At 37.9% G+C, this 23,432-nt stretch overlaps 2 protein-coding genes across 2 annotated transcripts in view; one reads left to right on the forward strand and one right to left on the reverse strand.

Moving 5' to 3' along the window:
* LOC117334177 (adhesion G-protein coupled receptor V1-like) overlaps positions 1 to 23,432 on the reverse strand; it is a 58,839-nt gene that overhangs the window by 30,805 nt on the left and 4,602 nt on the right. The window contains exons 4-9 of the mRNA XM_033893650.1: positions 21,368 to 21,543; positions 17,269 to 17,544; positions 16,703 to 16,855; positions 16,175 to 16,395; positions 15,811 to 15,970; positions 13,864 to 14,026 (exon numbers count right to left, since the gene is read on the reverse strand). Coding sequence (XP_033749541.1) covers positions 13,864 to 14,026; positions 15,811 to 15,970; positions 16,175 to 16,395; positions 16,703 to 16,855; positions 17,269 to 17,544; positions 21,368 to 21,543 — 1,149 coding nt within the window. The remainder of the gene's footprint in view (positions 1 to 13,863; positions 14,027 to 15,810; positions 15,971 to 16,174; positions 16,396 to 16,702; positions 16,856 to 17,268; positions 17,545 to 21,367; positions 21,544 to 23,432) is intronic.
* Positions 292 to 6,959, forward strand: LOC117334178. The gene has a single exon (XM_033893651.1). It carries the CDS (start codon positions 1,113 to 1,115, stop codon positions 2,967 to 2,969), a length of 1,857 nt encoding a protein of 618 aa, XP_033749542.1. The 5' UTR covers positions 292 to 1,112; the 3' UTR covers positions 2,970 to 6,959.

The raw sequence follows: 23,432 nt of genomic DNA on the forward strand, positions 1-23,432 counted from the left end.
ATATTCTAGAAGTTTTACATTATAATCCTTGGTTAAATATTCTAGAAGTTTTACAATATAATCCTGGCTATTTGTCGTTATGGACGTAAGAAAGTCAACAGCCAGCGTAATGTAGTTCATAATACTGCTTTCATAGACCCAAATATTAAATAACATTACATCTATGATGTTCGTAATAACTGGATTACACACCCCCACTCACGTACATAAGATTTTATTTGGAAGTCCCGACTCTCTATTTGTGGACTATACACAATAGAAAAGCTCCTCTACCTAACGCTTGGCCAATAACACAGGTAAAGTGGGTGGGCGCTCTACCCCAGGGCCATTATCACCTATTTATAGAAAAAGGAAAAGACTTCTCTTGTCATTCAAATCAACATGAATGCCATTAAGTAATTTGGGGAATGTAGCCATGGAGAAATGCGTCAATGTGAGTAGAGAATGATTATTTACCTAAAACTATGGACAAACATGCATGATCTGTATGCTGGATTATTTTTTCTGTAGACAACTTGGAGGCATTGTGCCGAAACACATGAAAAATACATGTGACAAAACTATCGCGGGCTTACCTGTGTCGGTTAATATACCTGAGAAGTAGGCTACAGAGGTGTATACAGTGTTGACACTTACGATGGGTATACTCAAGTGAAATTCAGCGCAACCAACTGAAACTAACATCTAGAAGAGGAGGGATACTGTGATACTCGGTGAATTAAAAACTTTAATATGCTCAACACTTTTCGTGGAAATATTACGTCTGGGATGACATGTAGAGGGCTGTATATATAAGATATATATATATGTGTAAGTAAGTACAGAGGAAGTTCAACTCACAAGAAACATGAGAGAAAACTGGGAATTATGAAACACCAGGAACTGACTTTCATCTGCTGTGTAAGGCAGTTAAACTCTGCTGCATAATGCACGTCACTACTGAATACAAATGTGACGGCGCTGGATTATTTCAACAGCAGTGGTCTGAATATGGAGAGTAATGAAGACTTGTGTTACTTCATCGATGGCAAACTTTCTACAACTTTATAAGTCATCTTCGTTTTTAAATGCAGTACAGTTCACATTTCGCAGTGGAAAAGTAACCTTGAGAAATGGGCACAACTGGGGTGCTGAATGATTCGGACCTCTTTGTTAACGGCAGTGTCGCCCCAGAGGATATTAATGTATTTTCTAACAATTACGCTGTGTGGCTTTACAACGAGAAAATGTTCGAGGCCAATATGCCTGTGATGAGTTTTCTCGTCATCATGTCGATACTCGGGGTTTTCGGAAATGGATCCGTTGTGTATATCTACAGCTGTCGGTTCAGAAGGAATACCATGAATTACTTCATTCTGTTGTTGGGTATATCCGATGTTATTGGCTCGCTTACTCTGAGTTTCGAGGCAATTGATAGAAGATTTCCCATGTATTCTGGTGATCTGCCCGTTTTGTGTAAAATTGTTCGTTTTGTCGGAAGTATCGTCAATATTTGGTCCGTTGGAATCTTGTTGTGTATAGCGTTTGACCGTTACTACAAAATCTGCCACCCGATGAAATCATTTACCATGAGTAGAGCCAAGAAGATGGCTGCTGGAGTGGTAATTTTGGGCTGTATCGGTGCATGGCCCATCAGCATATTTCATGGGCCAGAGATGGTGCCGACCGGAATTCCCGGTGTGTACGGTATGGACTGTGCAGATGATGACAACTATAAGGACCTGTTGGTGAGGCCATTGTATTTCATTGCCCTTCTGGTAGTAAACCTTGTTGTTTTCTGTATAATGGTAGTTCTGTACTCATTATTGTATAAAGAGATATGGAAATGGAAACATCAGAAAGTCGGAGAAGACCTTAACAGAATCAAGTCTGTTCGAAGCATAAGTAACGAAACTTTGGACAACATAAAGCATATCCATTTCTCAGAGGCTCAGGATGAGGTCTTTGTTAACCATTCAGAGAGTGTCAGAGATTTGTCAGAGTTGAATGGAGTAAGTCTTGGAATACCTATACAGCGTAATAATGTTTTCAAAAAGAACGGCGCTCAACACAACACACTTGAGATTCCAATGATGTCAAGACACAGCTCCTCATTAGAGTCCTGCCACAGTTTGAGCAGCAATGGTGATACGGACCAGATAGATGGAACAGAAATGTATAAACAGTGTGAACACAGGCCACAATTAAACTCCCGTCACAGCGGCGACGACGGCTCTCAGTCAAGTGTACTACAGGAGGAGGGAGATGGCGATGAATCCGGCTCTCAAGTACATGGGGAGGAGGGAGGGCATCTAAACCTTACCTTTTCCTCGACTGAAAGTGATAAAACTGAGGTTTTTACCAAACAAAATGGTACAAATCATATTCCCAATGGTCATGTTCAAAACGGTCATTTGTTTGTTACGCGTCTAACAGTACGGAATACTCCAGATTCTTCGGTACAAAGTACACCACGAGAGACTGATAGTATTATCAGAACAAAGTCCACCAGCTTGTCCTCTTACTCGCCAAAACCTCAGAGGAACGGGTCTACAAGGAAGTTTGTCAGTGTGTCTACAGAGAGTTCCCCAAAACCGCAAAGGAACGGATCGGCCATTTCTCATTTTTCGTCCATTTCAAGTGCATTCAGAAAGAGAATGTCCCACAAGTCCAACAGCAGTATGAAACATCGAACACCAAAATCCAGTGCCAGTCTTGCTCACAGTACGTTGTTGTTTGCTGTGATAACTACGGCATTCATCCTCAGCTACGTACCATTCTTCCTGGTCGAGTTACTGACGAGTACAGGAGCGCTGAATATGAACGGCAACCTTCCAATAAGTCACAAACAGATTCTACGAGTTTGTAACTCTTCTTTTTGTTTTAATATCGCAATCAATCCAATTATTTACAGTATTCTTAACCCTGCATTCAAAAAACAGCTCAAACTCATCTTTGTCGGAGACAAAAGTGTTCCTCGAAAGAGATGACACCATCACTTTATTGAAAAGGAACTTGAACAACAGTTCAGATAAGTTATACTACAGACACACTGAAAACAAAAGAGCTCAAAAAAACCCTCAAATATTCACTTTCATTTCATTTGTTCCAGTAACGAAATATCAAACATTAATTCATAATAACTTTTTAAAGACTGCCAGGTAAGCATATACGGTATATATATATATATATTTTGCATCCAAGTAATTCTAAAGAATTATAAATTCAGGTATGATACTTCATTATTCAAAGAAATCATATTCATGTAATATTCAGTAATCGTGACATTTACACTGCTATAACTGCACAGTCATTTCCTCATCCAAACATGAATTTTTGAAATATTCTTAAATGTAACTTTTTACAACTTTGAAAACAAACTGATTCCTAATAACAGATATTATTTTGATATCCAATTTAAATGCTTAATTTAGCTCTAACTTTTTACAACTTTGAAAACAAACTGATTTCTAATAACAGAATTTTTTTTTTGATATCCAATTTAAATGCTTAATTTAAATGCTTAATTTAGCTCTAACTTCTTTGTCAGTATTGATAATTTTACAAATACACATTTGAATGTTAGCATTTTTAAGTTATGAGATTATTAAGTGAAGATAAGTCTTCTAAGTATATAAACTAACTTCAGCTGGTTACTGTACACAAACAGATATCACAGCTGTGCTATGATTTGTTGTGTATATATACTTACCTCATAACAAACTGTTAAAATTGTGTTGCTTCATGGAATGAATCTTGCTTTGTCAACAACACATTGGTTGATGAATAGCTTTTCTGGGGACAAATTTAATGAACTGTGAAGTTGGTCTTATTGAATTGGTCTCAATACAAACCCATGGGATCGATGAAAGTAATATTCTATCCTTATATTTCAATAAACCCACATACTCGCGGTATACGACCCAGACATATGTTTCTAAAGTTGAACATCAGGAACGTGTACAATTCGATTTTACATCTATATGCAAAAACTATTATGAATTTTTATGGAAGGTAGATGAGAAATAGCTGCGAATGACGAAAATGATTTTACTCTCCAAATTCTTAATAAAACATGCACAATTAAGTCGCTTGGACATCTGATAATGAGACGGGCATAATGCCATACTTCTTGAGTGGATATTTGAGTGCATATTGGTAATTATTATAAGGAAATTCGGAGTCAAATGAAGGTGTTTTTTGCGCATAGAATAAGTATTGCAGTTTTCCCTTAAATTTAAGGCTGCAATAATAATTCAGATGTCAAATAAAAAATAATCTGGATTATTTGCAAACAAGATTTTTTAAATTAGAAAATACAACGAAGTAATATTCATTCACATTTATCATAAATTTCACTTTTTTGTTTTACAAATTTTAATTCACTTTTATGTTACTGTTATCTGTGATGTTGGAATCTAAAATAAAGCTTGTATTTCTGTACATATAGCTTAATATTACTGCTTTTGAAGATTGGTAGCTTTAATTTCAGGAGATGAGCCTGGTCATGTATCATATATGGTTCATTTATCAGTTTGGATCTTCCATATCAAGGGAAAGTTTATCTCTGAAGTAACATTTGAATTATATATTTTTAAAAAAGATGTAAGTAGTTCAATGCCTATTCCTGTCAGATAATAGTTCAGCTGATAGCCCATCTAAATCTTGGATGTTTTTAAGATGAAGTCGGAACTGAGGAGTATATATAACAGTTAATAACAATAAATTTGTTGTTATTTTTCTACTTCAGTACACCTGATAATGATGAGCATCAGCATAAATGTAAATTAACAGTTTCAGTTTTGTCATTCCCCAACCGACTGAAAAACTTGATCAGTTAATATTGCAATAATGTACAATTAGTGCTACGTATATTTGGTTACAAATGTAGCATGTATGATCCATGATACAAGCTTTTGTTTCATATCTTGTTGAATTTAAAAAATGAAATTGTTTGATTTTGTATTTTTTCCCAGAACTGCATGAACAATTTGTTCAAACCGGCATGTTTAAAGTTCACTGGTGGTCTGATCCTAAAAAAAAAAAAAAAAAGTTCAAGTGTTCTTTAAAAGAGTTCAAAACTAAATAACACACAAAAATGAAAATATTTTGATGTTAGTAAGCAACTTGCATTTAAATGAAGTCAATAATACGAGTTTGTACTCAGAGAACGTCTACACTATAATAGCTAACAAAAACTGTATAAAAGAAAGTTAAAAACAATTTCCGTGTTTCCTTGTGTGAAGCCCGATACCCATTATACCCATTTAGTTGTATCAGGCAATCTATAACATTTAAATAGGATTTGAAAGTGACTTGAATTTTTAAAAAACAACAAAAACATCCGACACACTGACTGATGTACGTCAAAATTCTAAAAAAAAAAAAAAAAAAAAAATCCATCCAACACACTTACTGATGTACGTCAAAATTCTAAAAACAACAAAAAAACATCCAACACACTTTCTGATGTACGTCATAATTCTAAGTTGAAAAAAAAACATCCAACTTACATAATGTAGGTCAGGATTATAAGTTACATTTTCTGAGACAGATGAATGCATATCGTGACTTGACACACGTAAACCTTCATCTAAGTGAAAGTAGATTAAATCTAAAAAAATCAAATTTCTATTTGAATGTTATTCACTGTAAACAAATCTGCGTCTGAATTAATTTCATACAAATTTTACCCACTTCCTGAAGGCGTTCCTTAAACCGATATACATTTTAAAGCAAACATACGCCACCTCTTTTCTGAGAAACAGGATGGGTGCCTTAGTCCATAAAAATATTGCAGACTGATTATAGTTTGCAAGATCTTTCTGAGCATTGATACATTGAAATCTGATTTCGAAAAGTAACATATATCCCTGAAAATGGATATATATATCAAGCACACTCTTTTGTGTTTTTTAAGTGTACTGTATACTTAGGGTTGAAAACAGTGATCTAATATGTCAGGAGTTTGAAGCATAGATCTGGTTGGATATAATCGTGAGATTGATGCCGTGAACACAAAACATCTACAGCCCAAACTGATATCATCTTTCGTCACCTGTGTGCTAATGTTTCAATGTTGGTACCAATAGCTCTGATTTTTTTTTTTTTTTTAATTTTAATCACACAATATCAATTAATTAAACATTAATATCCTTGTACAATATATCAAGCAAAGCAATTTGTATTTCAAAATGTGCTATTCTTAATATTCATTGATTTAATTATTACGGAAAGCATGAATCTGAGTATTTTGTCCCCTTATTTTTTTGGATGAATGTGCGTTTGTTAATACATCTGTATTTAAGAATATGAAATGGATACCCAATGTGTATATAATACACCTTTTTAACTGCATATATATTTCGTAAGTATGTGGATCTACAGTTACGTGCAATGTCTATATCTATAAAATTAGTAAAGTGATTAGACCCATTCAAAGTGTCATAGCGCCTTAATTGACCAATCAAAACGTACAAAAGATGATAACGGATTTTGATTAAAGTAAATTAAACCACTATGGCAGCAAGTATTTGACATAATTGTGAACTTCAATATTATAATTCTATTACTGTATATAAAATTGTCACCAATACTGACACTATTCACCAACTTCGTATGTATATGATTACATCTGTGGCTTGACAATTATGGGGCCACATTAGGTACAAACATTTAGAAATATTCCAACTAGTTTTCATATTTTGTTTTGTGTTTTTCTATACATATTTATTTCCGTGCATAAAATGCATTTTCATTCAGACTTAACTTTGCCAATGTATGCTAGTCACAAGAAATGATGTTATCGCTAAATGTCAACAACTTGGAAGTGTGAATGGCTTGCATGAGTCAGTGCTTATATACTGATAACAATGTGTGCTATTGTATGGCAGATAAAATATGTGCTTGCATGGACAGCCTTGATGAGATTTACGCATTCATATGTTTATTAAAAACAAAAATACTTTAATATTTTAATATTTTTTGTTTGTTTTGTATTTATTAATTACTTCAGTAACATTCCAATTATCAGGCTTCTCTTTAATTCATATCAACTCATTTGGAGAAAAATAGACATACTGGAAATTTCTTAACCAATACATGTCCCCTACCAGCCCCCGCTAAAAATAGTACAGTAACCTTGACCCAAAATCCCTCAAACTTGAACTTATCCAAGATGCACACTGAATGCTGCTTTTATTTAAGTCAGTACATGTCCCCTACCGGCACCCGCTAAAAATAGTAAGTGAACTTGACCTAAAATCCTTAAAATTTGACCTTTTCCGAGATATTATGGTCCTTTATCATTGTGAGAATTAAGTTTCATCAAAATCTTTTAAGAAATGAAGCTGCTAAAGCACTGTTAAACTTTGACAAACGGAGAGAAAACCTTTATCCCCCTCCCTTCTTCACTAGACATACGAGGACAATGCACAATGGTTCTGATGGATAATCCACATGTTGTATAAAGAACTCTAAAAGTGAGTGTTGACCCTCCAAACACAAGATCAATTGGGAGATTGTTAAATTTTTAAATTTTCCACCTCACCTGGCACCGTTTTCACCAGAGCCACTTAACCACACACCATCTATCAACATATGAGAGCACTGTTTTCATTATAGCTGAGAGAGATACAAAACCTAACAGTGGTTCACTCTAATGTATATCTCACTTACTACATCCATTCAAGGATGGCATATCATTAATCTTTTCTGGATGCTTTTATTAGCTAATATATTTACACTTTCTAGTTTGGATGCTTTTATTTGTTAATATATATACACTTTCTAGTCATGCAAGTACAAAAAGAAATGGTGACCATACACTCTTAAGGAGTCTTTTTTCCTCGGGGAACACAAATATAAAATATGGAGCTATTTATCGAACTAGGGATTTTTTTTACCATAACTCATACTCATTATCTTTGTAACAGGAAGGAGTAATGAAAAATACCTGGCCCGTGACGAGGCTCAAACTAGCGACCTTTCACCCTCAAGCAAAGATTCTACCACTAGGCTAAAGGGAAATTCCCACTAGCCTGAGCTAATAAGGTGACCTTATACTCTCTATATTTACACTACTCCCTCATTCACAAAGTTATCGCCCCCGAAGACAACCACAACCCAGGTTGTTTAGCTCCAATTCTGTAATAGGAAGGAGTTATGGAACGTACAGGGCTTTTTCTCACTGGTTTGGGAAAGGGCTTTTTTGTCTCATTTTGGGAAGAAAATTGGTGAATTGGGAAAGATTTCCTCAGCAGTAAACTGCAAATTTTGGGAATTTGGCTATGAAATAATTTCAATTGGGAATGGGGTCCATTAACAGCCCCCAAAAGCCCCCAGAAAAAGCCCTGGATATTCCAGGACTCAAACTAGTGACCTTTTGCTCTCAAGGCAAACATACTACCACTTATATTAATCACGCTTGTTGGCCCGGACGGAAGGGAGGGAGAGGTCTTACTGTGGGAAGAAACCGGAGTACTCGGGGAAAACCCATGTGGTCGGGCAGGTGACACAATACCTTTTCACATCCGATCAGAAAATCAAACCCCGGCCGCCTAGGCTGATATAGCTAGTTTGGTGAAAGCATGTGACCTAGTTGTCTGAGTCATCAGCTAAGAAATTTAATCTTGCTTCTATCAAGCATAATGTCAAAACAAGTTATACAACAAAAACTTTTCCCAGTTTGGCCACCCAATATCATTACTGCAGTCTATTAATTCCTTTTAATTATTACTATAAGATTCAAAGCCAATGAAGTTGAACAGACCAACCATTTATTCACAATTGGTTCCCATTTACCCAAGGATACTTCAGACCAAATTTTAACCAAATTCTTTTATTCCTGCATGTACAGAAGAATTCAAACAATGTGATAAATGTCCCTATTATGACAACATACCCTCACTCCCTAGGGGCCCAAGACCAACCATTTACCCTTCACCTAAGGATGTTTTAGACTAAATTTGGACAAATCCTGGCACATTCTTAAGCAGGAAAAGGGTTTTATAGAACTACTATTATATTTCCCCTACTGAGGCCCATCCCTAAGGCCCTAGGGAGTCAAGACACACTTTTTATACAAAATCTATTTCACTTCAACCAAGGATGCTTAGGACTAAATTAGAACAGAATAATGGCAATCCTAAAGATTAAGGATTTGAAGAATTGGCTACACTTCACTTTTTTGGCCCTTCCCCTCAGGCCCCTAGGGACACAGTCCCATAAATTTAATAAATTCAGATCCCTATGACCTAGAGATGTTCCATGTCAAGTTCGGTCAAAATTGACCCAGTAGTTTTGGAGAAGAATATAAAAATGTATAATGTTAATCTTTAAATACATATTACAAGCATGAATATCATTCCAACAACATAAATCATAATCTAGTTATTCATTGCTTAGCTGTTTACCTTCATTTCGGAGAAATCTCCCGGTGCATATCAAATACACCAGCTGTCGTAAAATAAACATTCCATGACTGGTAAATAAATATATGAATCTTTTGTATCAACAGTCCACGTTACAAATCCACTTAAATCAATTTTATTGATCAACAAGCCACATCTGCATGATGACTTGTTGTCAATTGGTAAACAAATTTTTGATGTCGTTTTGCTTTCTGACATATTTCCAATGATGAAGTTCATTATGGGTTTTATGAGCTTTTTATTAACCTGTGAGACATGTTCGCATAATCCATAAAAAAATGTAAATAATAGGAAATGCTGTCAACCATGTGATTACAGGTTTTCTAGAGACACAGATATTGCCTGATTTCATTTATCTATTACATACAAAAATAAAATTTACTCACAGTTTAAACTGACTTCTGGGTAATTAATTTGAAACTGTTACAGTTGTTCTGTAAGACAGTGTATTTATACTTTTCTTTGAAATGGAAATTCGGTGACAAATTTGAACACCAAATTCTTCGAAGTTGTCCGATAATATCTCACTTGCAAGTCATTCCTGTTCGGGAGAGAGACCCCCCATATCAGAAATCGTAAGCTTGAAGCATGGCTGAGAAAATTGCGGAAAACAAAGTGGTCATACAGACAGACAGACGGACGAACGGACAGATAGGGAGGAAACCTATAGTCTTTCTGGTTTCATTGGTGGGGACCAATTAGTGGTGTGACTTTGTAGTATGTTCCTATCTGACTGACCTGAGCCATGTCTTTTTCTCCTCCATTCATTATCTACAAATGTATACGGACTAAATGCACTATACTGCTTGGGTTTGTAAAAACGACATTTATTATCATATTGACGTAACAAATTGAAATATAAAATAACGTCTTCGACATCCTGGGTATAGACCTTGTGACCACATCCTAGACACGTACCACCCTCCGATGACATTGTGTAGGGTGTCGGATATCTGACACTGATGACATTGTGTAAGGTGTCGGGGAGTCCGATATCCGACACTGATCAGCTGGTTAGCTATGTATCATACACCAAGTTCCTGTTTCACAAATCACCTCTTCAAAGCAAGATCCTTTTAACTGAATTTTAAATTATTTATCTGCAGACATATGATTAGTGATACATGTATAATTGATTTTCTGATGATTTTAATGCCTTACACATGTTGAAAGACATTATCCTGTATGTAAAGAGTTTTCAATTATAAAGAGTAAATATGTCGTCACAGTGGTAGAATTAACAGACATAACACGTGTTGTTTCGTGGTTAATGTTTAGGGTACTTGACATATCTATTCCAATTTAAACATACAATCAAATTTTCACTGTTAACATTTGAAGTAACAATCAAACGATGTCAAACACCCTGCTGGATTTTTCAATATCAAAGGTGGATATAAATGTAACAGATCATATTGATTAATTAGATTTTAATCACTGCCTCCGATCAGGATCGAACCCGGGACCTCTGGTTCACTAGTCTTATGCTCAATCGATCAAGCCTCAATCTATCGAGCTAACGGGATGATCTCTCTAGCCAAGAGATATATTGTGGCTGGTATTTTACCAGGGTTACATCAATTACATTAGTTGCTTTGAATTAATTTAATAGTTCATTCAGAAGAAATAGGTCCGGGATATCAAAATACTTTCAGGATTATATTATGCTTCAAATCCATCAAAATCTCACCCTTTCTCACCCTCTGGAGGCTAATATGGTGATATCATCAATCATTCGGGAAGTAACAGGGTTTGTGGGGTACGTAACCGAATATATGTGTTAATGTCGTCTGAATTATGTATGATACACGACTTACAATCATTTGCAAAATTTATGACCCAAATCATGACACACTTCATGTATAACATAAAAAGTTCAACAAGAGGTCCAATGGACATGTACCAATCACTCTGCTACTCATATGAAAACAAACCAAAGACATTTAAGTGCCTGTAAAGTTTGAAATGTAGCTGAAAACCAAATCCACTTTTTTTTAATATATGCTTTGTATGCTAAAGTTTGAGAAATGTGTCTCTATAAAATGAAATTAAATATGTCAGAACTTTGTCGATGAAAATCATACTACCATTTTGTCAGTAAATAACTCTGAGATTATATTCAGAACTTGTCTATTCATAAAAACTAAGTTCAAATGTAACTTTAAAGTTGATTTTAATAGATAAGAACAATATTTCTCCATTCCTGTATGAGAGTAAGCTAAGTATATATAACTGAAACAATTTTGTAGCCCTTCATCCATCCATACAATTGGCCCTGTATCATGATCTTGGGCCTTTTGGTTAATGAGAAATAATAATTCGAAGATCTAAACATATTTAAATGCTGTGACCTTGAAAGTAGTTCAAGGTCTTTCATGTGAACAAACCTGGCACCCGTTCATCCCGGTATGCTGCTGGCTTGCATAACCCTAACATCTACAAAGACATATACTCCTCAGGCCTGCCTCTAACCTACATCTACCGCGACATCCTCCTCAGGCCTGCCTCTAACCTACATCTATAGAGACATCCCCCTCAGGCCTACCTCTAACCTACATCTACCAAGACATCCTCCTCAGGCCTGCCTCTAACCTACATCTACCGCGACATCCTCCTCAGGCCTGCCTCTAACCTACATCTACTAAGACATCCTCCTCAGGCCTACCTCTAACCTACATCTACCAAGACATCCTCCTCAGGCCTGCCTCTAACCTACATCTACCGAGACATCCTCCTCAGGCCTGCCTCTAACCTACATCTACCAAGACATCCTCCTCAGGCCTGCCTTTAACCTATATCTACCAAGACATCCTCCTCAGGCCTGTCTCTAACCTACATCTACAAAGACATCCTCCTCAGGCCTGCCTCTAACCTACATCTACAAAGACATCCTCCTCAGGCCTACCTCTAACCTACATCTACCAAGATATCCTCCTCAGGCCTACCTCTAACCTACATCTACAAAGACATCCTCCTCAGGCCTGCCTCTAACCTACATCTACCAATACATCCTCCTCAGGCCTGCCTCTAACCTACATCTACCAAGACATCCTCCTTAGGCCTACCTCTAACCTACATCTACCAAGACATCCTCCTCAGGCCTACCTCTAACCTACATCTACCAAGACATCCTCCTCAGGCCTACCTCTAACCTGCATCTACCAATACATCCTCCTCAGGCCTGCCTCTAACCTACATCTACTGAGACATCCTCCTCAGGCCTGCCTCTAACCTACATCTAAGGAGACATCCTCCCCAGGCCTGTCTCTAACCTACATCTACCAAGACATCCCCCTCAGGCCTGCCTCTAACCTACATCTACCAAGACATCCTCCTCAGGCCTGCCTCTAACCTACATCTAAGGAGACATCCTCCCCAGGCCTGTCTCTAACCTACATCTACCAAGACATCCTCCTCAGGCCTGCCTCTAACCTACATCTACAGGAAATCCTCCTCAGGCCTGCCTCTAACCTACATCTACCAAGACATCCTCCTCAGGCCTACCTCTAACCTACATCTACCAAGACATCCTCCTCAGGCCTGCCTCTAACCTACAGCTATCGAGATATCCTCCGCAGGCCTGTCTCTAACCTACATCTACCAAGACATCCCCTCAGGCCTACCTCTAACCTACATCTACCAAAACATCCTCCTCAGGCCTACCTCTAACCTACATCCTCCTCAGGCCTGCCTCTAACCTACATCTACCAAGACATCCTCCTCAGGCCTGCCTCTAACCTACATCTACCTAGACATCCTCCTCAGGCCTACCTCTAACCTACATCTACCAAGACATCCTCCTCAGGCCTACCTCTAACCTACATCTACCTAGACATCCTCCTCAGGCCTGCCTCTAACCTACATCTACCAAGACATCCTCCTCAGGCCTACCTCTAACCTACATCCTCCTCAGGCCTGCCTCTAACCTACATCCTCCTCAGGCCTGCCTCTAACCTACATCTACCTAGACATCCTCCTCAGGCCTACCTCTAACCTACATCTACCAAGACATCCTCCTCAGGCCTGCCTCTAACCTACATCTACCAAGACATCCTCCTCAGGCCTACCTCTAACCTACATCTACCGCGACATCCTCCTCAGGCCTGCCTCTAACCTACATCTACCAATACATCCTCCTCAGGCCTGCCTCTAACCTACATCTACCAATACATCCTCCTCAGGCCTGCCTCTAACCTACATCTACCAATACATCCTCCTCAGGCCTACCTCTAACCTACATCTACCATGACATCCTCCTCAGGTCTGCCTCTAACCTACACCTATAGATAATTAACTCTCCTCTGTCATAGTTTACCCACTGGGAAGAAAATCAACAAAGTTATCCCTCATAAACACAGCATCACCATCTCATCTGTCCTCATCTGATGGTATACCATGAATTGGAAAGAAACTATAGATCAAAAGATATAAACAATATGAAGGCAGTACGAACCTGCAGTTCCTGATAGCTGTACGTCTGTCAGGGTCACAGAGAAGCTCGAGTCCATCTCCAGGAATCCATCACCATCCAGTGGGATATCTATGACAGCTTGGGACTGGCCATCATCAAACGAGACAATTCCTCCGCTCTTGGACAGCAGCACACCTGTCTGTAGCTGTTTGATATAATAATGTGATCATCATCTATTCTGATGGCAATAAAATGACAACGAACACAATGAATATTATATAACAGGTATACTGAGTATTACTAAAGCGTTATACATTGTATGTCTAATACTAGCCCTCACTCAAAATAGTAACAGTGACCTTGACACCTTGACCCAATTAAAAGCCCTGAAACTCAAACTTGTGTAAGACATCACGGTTCTTACACAAGTTCTTCTACCATTGTTTGAAATTTGAGCAAAATAAAGGCACTAGAGCCCCCCCCCCCCCCCCCCCCCCCCCCCCCCCCTCCCTTGTCTCAGGTGACCTAAAAATGTTAACAGTGTTAACAGAACAGTCTTTATCTGATTTACATATTGGTGATCATAACCCAATTGGAAAACCACTCGGGTTTTTTTCCGTCGATATCTTCGGGATAAAAACATGTTTTCTTTTCGACGAAAGTAAATTGAGCATGATCATGTTTACAAGCAACAGTTGAAGTGAACAATGTTTTAACCCCAAAAATATGTACCAAAAACAGCCAAGTTGACGGTATAGACACGTGTATCACTTTATTATGGGTATATTGAATTATTTATAGGCTGAACTCTGTTTCCTGAGGGCAAATCTAAGGTAATAGTTGCTTTAAATGACAGCATTTACAAACTGCACACTAAGGAAATGAATGAAACACATGAATTCCATCACTCAAGAATAAGAAATCCCTAGGCTTATACAACTGTAGGTGTTAAGTTAATAAGATCATCTGATACATTATAATTTAAAAACATTCCTGAGTCCCAATTAAAAGGTTAGCTATCGGAAATCAGGAAAGTCATATTATTTTTCTTCTGATTTTCAGAACTTTCACTAATGAAGTAAGCCAGAATTTTCATCACAAATCATCAACATATCTTATAAGATTTTTATTGAGTAAATTGAAATTCCTCAGTGTTACATTATGTGGGGAGAATGTTAAGTAAATAATGTCTTACTGTAATATGCTTTCATTTAAAATCCCCTTCAGTACTTCAGATCACAGGTGATCATTTGACTTTTAACATCATAGCAGAGACTTCTCAAAACAATTTAAATGTAAGAAGAGGCCCATAGGCCTTAACGGTCAAATGAGTTCTGAATATACCTACGGTCCTATGGTTGTTTTTTGTTTTTGTTTTGTTCTGACCGGGAAAACACCAGTTAAATATAGCAAGATCACAAGTAATGCCAATATTTATCATAACTATACAGCTTCAAGGTAGTAGATGCCTGGAACAAGCTTGCAGATTACGTTGTAAATACAAAATCTACCAGAAATTTTGAGATAATGCTCAATAATCAAATTAGGAACACTATCTATAATGATTACTGAAAATTTCAAGGAGTATACATTTTATGTACAATATACCAGTGACAGTAAGTTAACTATATGTATGTCTTGTAATACAGACTTATAGGCTTTTAGCCAGCATCCATTATTTTCCATTAAATACACATGCATATAGTAACTGTGAATCTGTCAACAAAAAATTATTTGGACATTATTCTCTTTAGTAGGCCGATTCGGTTTTGGCACCCTCAAATGTAGACTGGTTTCTGAATTTTTGTAACAAATAATAATGATGAGAAATCAATATTCTAACTGAAGGTGAATCTTTGAATGGTAATTTTCACAAAAACGACATCCCCAATTAACATGTTGATCCATTTTTCTACCTGTATGTTAAGTATGTAATCCTTAAAAAGTTCAATTATTTGAATTCTGTGATTCACATTGAAAATTACCTACCAAGTCGTATCTGATCTGGAAGGTGAGGATAACATTGCCAAATTTGCCAGCATATCGAGTGAAGTTGAGTCTGACCGAGCGACTTAGGTCCGCTGGATTGACGACCACAGTTTGGTCACTCTGAACTACACCAAACAGGCCATGAGGATTGTCATTAAACCTAGAATTAAAAAACAATCTATACATACCAACGACAATTTCTCCCTATAGCTGGGCATTTAATTTTCTGCATTCAATTGACATTTGACCTTGAGGTCAAGGTCACAATGATCCAATGACAGAGCACTGCATTACAAAATCTTTAAAAATTGCATATATCTGACCTTTGACCTTGAGGTCTACAAACTTTAGGGACTTGATCTACCTGATACTGAAGACTGACGTGTTGTCTGAGTTTGCTATCTCAGCCCCACCCTCTACAGACTTGAGAGAGAGTTCGTATCTCTCCGTTAGTTCGGGTACATCATCAGGCAGGACTTGTATAACAATGGCGGAGTCTCGCTGGCCTTCTCCTATCACAATAGATCCATTCCGTGGCTGAAAATCGGCTGTCCTGTCCATAGGTCCTGTTATACCCCAGAATACCTGGGGAAAAAAAGCAAAATAATGACAAAATCAGATTCTCGCTTAAAAGTCAAAAAGTTTTTGTCAAGGCAACACAATTATATAAAACAATATCTAATTGTAAAATAATGTTATCATTATCAAGTTTTAGTTTCATCAGTCAAAGGTATCACAGGAAAACTAGAAATGACAATGAAACTTATGACTGATGATGTCAGGAGATCCCTACATGTCACAGTGATGATGTGTCCATCAGTGATAGTTCGGTATATCGATGAAATGGTTTTAAATTGTAAACCCTCCCTATGGCTGACATAAAGTCCTTTACCTGTATACTACCAACAGTTCCTGTGTCGTCCCCGCGACTGACAGGAAAACGAAGGTCTAACAATCCAGTACCCTCTGGCTCATCAACCATCTGTTCTGATTCAGCTACTCCTTCAAACTGGATGATTCCGTTGGGGTCTCCAAACTTCTCAATCTGTGGTCAGAAGATCTCTGAAAATTAGTTCACATACAGACCAAACAGTACACAGATATAGACGTATATTAATATTCAATGATTAGTATACCCATAAGTTCAGCAAGCCAAATTAGTTAAACAATTCTAGGAGCATAGCTGTCAAGTTTTCAAATTTGAAATGGAGAAGAAAATGAGTGGTGAAATAAACATTGTCTTTGAAATCTGTAATTATATAACAATACATGATATTCTATTTGATAAAATAGTAGTACGCTATTTTGACCCATTTGACTGTTCTATGCAATGAACAAATTTTGAATGCAAGGTTTCAAAAGTATGCATTATACCACAAACTCATCATTTTGTTTAACATTTGAAGTATAACTACAAATTACTCTAAGTCATGATTACAATATATCCAGACCCTTTACCGTTAAGACAACTTTGCCAGTAGATGGTCCGACCTCTCCATCTCCGACCGTCATTGGGAAACCCTGGACCTTATAAATCTCAATGACAAATATCTTTTGAATTTCCCAACTGGTGTAAGGCTTGACACGCAGCTGAAAGGTCTTCTCGCCTCCCTCGGCATCCGCCCAGACCAGGGAACCCTGGGTAGTCTCCGGACCGTTCTCATTGTAACTGACATCATTGGTTTCCACCAAGACATTTCCAGGGTTATTGGGACCTAGGATACGCCAGAAAACCTAAGAACATAAAAACAACGGCAAAAAACCTAAGAACACAAAAACAATCAACTTACAATTACAAAAGGGATAAAATTTGCTAGAACTTATTTTCGAAATATTTCAGCATCTTTTGTAAGCATTTCTGAAACTGTATGATTTTAAACTAGAACAAGAGGCCCACTGACCTTAACGGTCATCTCGCTAGAAACTTCACACTTACAGCTTGGAGAATAATAACTTTTACACGCATACCACTTTCTGTAACAAGGGCCCAATGGGCCCAAATCGCTCACCTGCAATGCAGTGATCTTTTCATATATGGATCCTGCAGTTATTTGAAAGCATGCTACAGGACCAATATAATGTCTCTCTGCACTTTGGCTTTTCACTAAAAGTCATTTAAAGATTTGAGCATACTTGATCGACGTGACCTTGAATGTGAGTCAAGGTCATTCATTTGAACAAACTTGGTAGCCCTTCACCCCAGCATGCTACAGACCCAATATCAACTCCCTGGGACTCTTGGTTATTGAGAAGAAGTCGTTTAAAGATTTTAGCCTTTTTGACTCCTGTGACCTTGAATGAAAGTCAAGGTCATTCATTTGAACAAACTTGGTAGCCCTTTACCCCAGCATGCTACAGGCCAAATATTAGGTCTCTGGGACTGTTGGTTACCGAGAAGAAGTCGTTTAAAGATTTTAGCCTTTTTGGCCCCTGTGACCTTGAATGAAGGTCAAGGCCATTCATTTGAACAAACTTGGTAGCCCTTCGTCCCAGCATGCTACAGACCCAATATCAACTCCCTTGGGCCTGTTGGTTATTGAGAAGAAGTCGTTTGAAGATTTTAGTCTTTTTGACCCCTGTGACCTTGAATGAAGGTCAAGGTCATTCATTTGAACAAACTTGGTAGCCCTTCATCCCAGCATGCTACAGACCCAATATCAACTCCCTGGGACTGTTGGTTATTGAGAAGAAGTCGTTTGAAGATTTTAGCCTTTTTGACCCCTGTGACCTTGAATGAAAGTCAAGGTCATTCATTTGAACAAACTTGGTAGCCCTTCACCCCAGCATGCTACAGACCCAATATCAACTCCCTGGGACTCTTGGTTATTGAGAAGAAGTCGTTTAAAGATTTTAGCCTTTTTGACCCCTGTGACCTTGAATGAAAGTCAAGGTCATTCATTTGAACAAACTTTGTAGCCCTTTACCCCAGCATGCTACAGACCCAATATCAACTCCCTGGGACTCTTGGTTATTGAGAAGAAGTCGTTTAAAGATTTTAGCCTTTTTGACTCCTGTGACCTTGAATGAAGGTCAAGGTCATTCATTTGAACAAACTTGGTAGCCCTTCACCCCAGCATGCTACAGACCCAATATCAACTCCCTGGGACTCTTGGTTATTGAGAAGAAGTCGTTTAAAGATTTTAGCCTTTTTGACTCCTGTGACCTTGAATGAAGGTCAAGGTCATTCATTTGAACAAACTTGGTAGCCCTTCACCCCAGCATGCTACAGACCCAATATCAAGTCCCTGGGTCTTTTGGCTATTTAGAAGAAGTCGTCTAATTTTTTTTAGCATATTTGACCCCTGTGACCTTGAATGAAAGTCAAGGTCATTCATTTGAACAAACTTGGTAGCCCTTTACCCCAGCATGCTACAGACCTAATATCAACTCCCTGGGACTCTTGGTTATTGAGAAGAAGTTGTTTAAAGATTTTAGCCTTTTTGACCCCTGTGACCTTGAATGAAGGTCAAGGCCATTCATTTGAACAAACTTGGTAGCCCTTTGTCCCAGCATGCTACAGACCCAATATCAACTCCCTTGGGCCTGTTGGTTATTGAGAAGAAGTCGTTTGAAGATTTTAGTCTTTTTGACCCCTGTGACCTTGAATGAAGGTCAAGGTCATTCATTTGAACAAACTTGGTAGCCCTTCATCCCAGCATGCTACAGACCCAATATCAACTCCCTGGGACTGTTGGTTATTGAGAAGTCGTTTGAAGATTTTAGCCTTTTTGACCCCTGTGACCTTGAATGAAAGTCAAGGTCATTCATTTGAACAAACTTGGTAGCCCTTCACCCCAGCATGCTACAGACCCAATATCAACTCCCTGGGACTCTTGGTTATTGAGAAGAAGTCGTTTAAAGATTTTAGCCTTTTTGACCCCTGTGACCTTGAATGAAAGTCAAGGTCATTCATTTGAACAAACTTTGTAGCCCTTTACCCCAGCATGCTACAGACCCAATATCAACTCCCTGGGACTCTTGGTTATTGAGAAGAAGTCGTTTAAAGATTTTAGCCTTTTTGACTCCTGTGACCTTGAATGAAGGTCAAGGTCATTCATTTGAACAAACTTGGTAGCCCTTTACCCCAGCATGCTACAGACCCAATATCAACTCCCTGGGACTCTTGGTTATTGAGAAGAAGTCGTTTAAAGATTTTAGCCTTTTTGACTCCTGTGACCTTGAATGAAGGTCAAGGTCATTCATTTGAACAAACTTGGTAGCCCTTCACCCCAGCATGCTACAGACCCAATATCAAGTCCCTGGGTCTTTTGGCTATTTAGAAGAAGTCGTCTAATTTTTTTTTAGCATATTTGACCCCTGTGACCTTGAATGAAAGTCAAGGTCATTCATTTGAACAAACTTTGTAGCCCTTTACCCCAGCATGCTACAGACCTAATATCAACTCCCTGGGACTCTTGGTTATTGAGAAGAAGTTGTTTAAAGATTTTAGCCTTTTTGACCCCTGTGACCTTGAATGAAGGTCAACGTTATTCATTTGAACAAACTTGGTAGCCCTTCACCCCAGCATGCTACAGGCCCAATATTAGGTCTCTGGGCCTTTTGGTTATTGAGAAGAAGTTGCTTGAATGGAAAGTTGACGCCGGACGGACGCCGCGCCACGGCATAAGCTCACTTGCCCTTCGGGCAGGTGAGCTAAAAATTCTGTGAAGAATTTGTGTTCCATTATGGCAGTTTTGGCCAGCAGTGAGTAATTATTTGTCAGTACTGTCATCAAAATCATTTAAAAGCAAACTTGAGCTAATTTCCCCATTTTGGGGCTCCTCTTTGGCCCTAGGGGTCAAATGAACCTTAATAATTTTGAAAGTGACTGCCCTTCTTTCAATTTCATAATATTCATTCCGTAACACACTCATCAGCTATGTAGTAATTTCCTTTTCAAGACCCCATTTTTCTGTCCCCTTGGGTCAAATTACAAAAACTATAAATTGCCTTCCCCCAATGATATTTCAGACTTTTGATGATAATCCCCTTAGGCATTAAAGGAGTAGTGCTTTAAAGCAAAATTAGCAAAGCTATCCGTTTCAGGCCCTGCCCCTCTGTCCTTAGGGGTCAAACCAACATAATTTTTTATAACCTCGCTTAATTCCTATGATATTGCAGGTTCTATCATATTATGGTATAGATTGTTTATAAAGTCTGTACATGCATTATGCCACCAGCTGGTGGCTTTAATTTTCAAAGTTTTATATGGGTAGTAGTATTTCGGGAATGTGACAACACAAAGAGAAAAAAAAATCAGAAATGACACGTCCAGCAGTTTGGTGAATACATACATTTGGCATTAAGGAAGAGAATTGTTTTTAAAGTTAAAAATTATTTGCACATCTGATGTTCACAGCAGATGGCTATAGGTCATCCTGACCCTTTGGGTCAAATGACCTAAAAGGAACAAGATCTTATTCAGAAATGCTAGAAATCTATGAGCTACCTAATCTGTGAGCAGTCAGAAAAGTATAGTTATAAGCATATTATTTTAAGAAATTTTCATTTTCATTTTAGTACTAGTAAAATGTTATCCTCCCCGAGGAACACCTACGGTTTGTTGTCCTGTCAGTCCACCAGTCCTATGTATGGTCAGATTGAGGTTGATTTGTCGGTCCGGGTTAGGCATGGTAACAGTCAGCAGACTGCTGAAGCCAAAGTTACCGTTAGGAAAGTCAGACTTGAGGATGGTGATTGTAGCAGTAACGGCATCTCCTAACTTTGCCCCACCTGTCAGAAATAGAGAAGAATCTATAACGATTTGTCTGGGAATTAATGCCTAGTATTTGTCCTTGGATATCAAAGACCTTCCTTTCTCTTATCCTGGACAGGGATATCCACGATATTAACACTGTGAGATTTGAGATTTTCCTATCTCTCTCTTTTGAATATCAGATACAAGAAGATGATAAACAGGGTAAGAGAAAAATAATTGAGAGTTAGACAGGGGGATATCAATCCTTGGGATAAGATTCCTCCCTCCTCCCCACCCCCCCCCCCCCCCCCCCCTGACTGGGCTGAGATCCCCCTGTCTCACCTACAAAGGGGTGAAAGATTATGTTAATCTAATTAATAATTATACTAATTACTAATTAATAATATCCATCCCTGTCAATAATCCCAAAAACAGGACGGTAAAAGTAAAATTTGGAATTTATCTTTAGCCTTGTACAAAATATTAACAATTTCACAGATTAAAAGTTTTGTCAATAATCTTGTGTAGGAATATAGAAAATATTAAATTGATTGATTATGACTCAACACACAGCAGTATTCAATCAACAGAAATAAATATTGATTTTAAACATCAAAGAGGGAACTTTCATAGGCTTGATATTTGTATAATTTTTTTTTAATTACATACTGTAATAATTAATATTCTGTCCGAGTGTTTGAGTAACGACTTTATCAAAGTTCATTCACATCCTGTATCCTGTAGTTTTGGTTTCACTTGCCACATGATTACATAATCCACTGTATTGACGGGGTAGTATAACATGACTATATCCTATGGAATGAAGATATCATTGATGGCAAGGATCATCCTGCCTCGTGTATCATTATGTTAATGCTGGGATTACCTATTGTGACATTCCAACGTCTCAAATGAACATGATATTCCATAACTTAAAGAGTAATGTAGGACATGTATTATCTAAATGTAAATTAGTAAAAAAAAACATGTTATCAACATACAAGTCTACAATGACAGCCTTAAAGCTTACTCAATATTCTACTGAGAATGGAAAAGGCTGGATTATTGATGATAATAAAGAGAGCTTCATTATTACCAAGATTATGAAGAAGGCTTGATTATTGATGAAAATGAAGAAAGCTTGATTATTGATGAAAATGAAGATAGCTTGATTATTGACGAAAATGTAGAAAGCTTGATTATTGATGAGAATGAAGGTGACTGGATTATCTACTAAGAATGAAGGTGGCTGGATTATCTACAGGGAATGAAGGTGACTGGATTATCTACTGAGAATGAAGGTGGCTGGATTATCTACTGAGAATGAAGGTGACTGGATTATCTACTAAGAATGAAGGTGACTGGATTATCTACTGAGAATGAAGGTGGCTGGATTATCTACAGAGAATGAAGGTGGCTGGATTATCTACAGAGAATGAAGGTGGCTGGATTATCTACAGAGAATGAAGGTGGCTGGATTATCTACAGAGAACAAAGGTGGCTGGATTATCTACAGAGAACAAAGGTGGCTGGATTATCTACAGAGAATGAAGGTGACTGGATTATCTACTGAGAATGAAGGTGGCTGGATTATCTACTGGTAATGAAGGTGGCTGGATTATCTACAGAGAACAAAGGTGGCTGGATTATCTACTGAGAATGAAGGAAGCTGGATTATCTACTGAGAATGAAGGTGGCTGGATTATCTACTGAGAATGAAGGTGGCTGGATTATCTACAGAGAATGAAGGTGGATGGATTATCTACTGAGAATGAAGATGGATGGATTATCTACTGAGAATGAAGGTGGATGGATTATCTACTGAGAATGAAGGAAGCTGGATTATCTACAGAGAACAAAGGTGGCTGGATTATCTACAGAGAACAAAGGTGGATGGATTATCTACTGAGAATGAAGGTGGCTG

The sequence above is a fragment of the Pecten maximus genome, chromosome 9 (assembly GCF_902652985.1).
Source record: "Pecten maximus chromosome 9, xPecMax1.1, whole genome shotgun sequence".
Classification (NCBI taxonomy): Eukaryota; Metazoa; Mollusca; class Bivalvia; order Pectinida; family Pectinidae; genus Pecten; species Pecten maximus.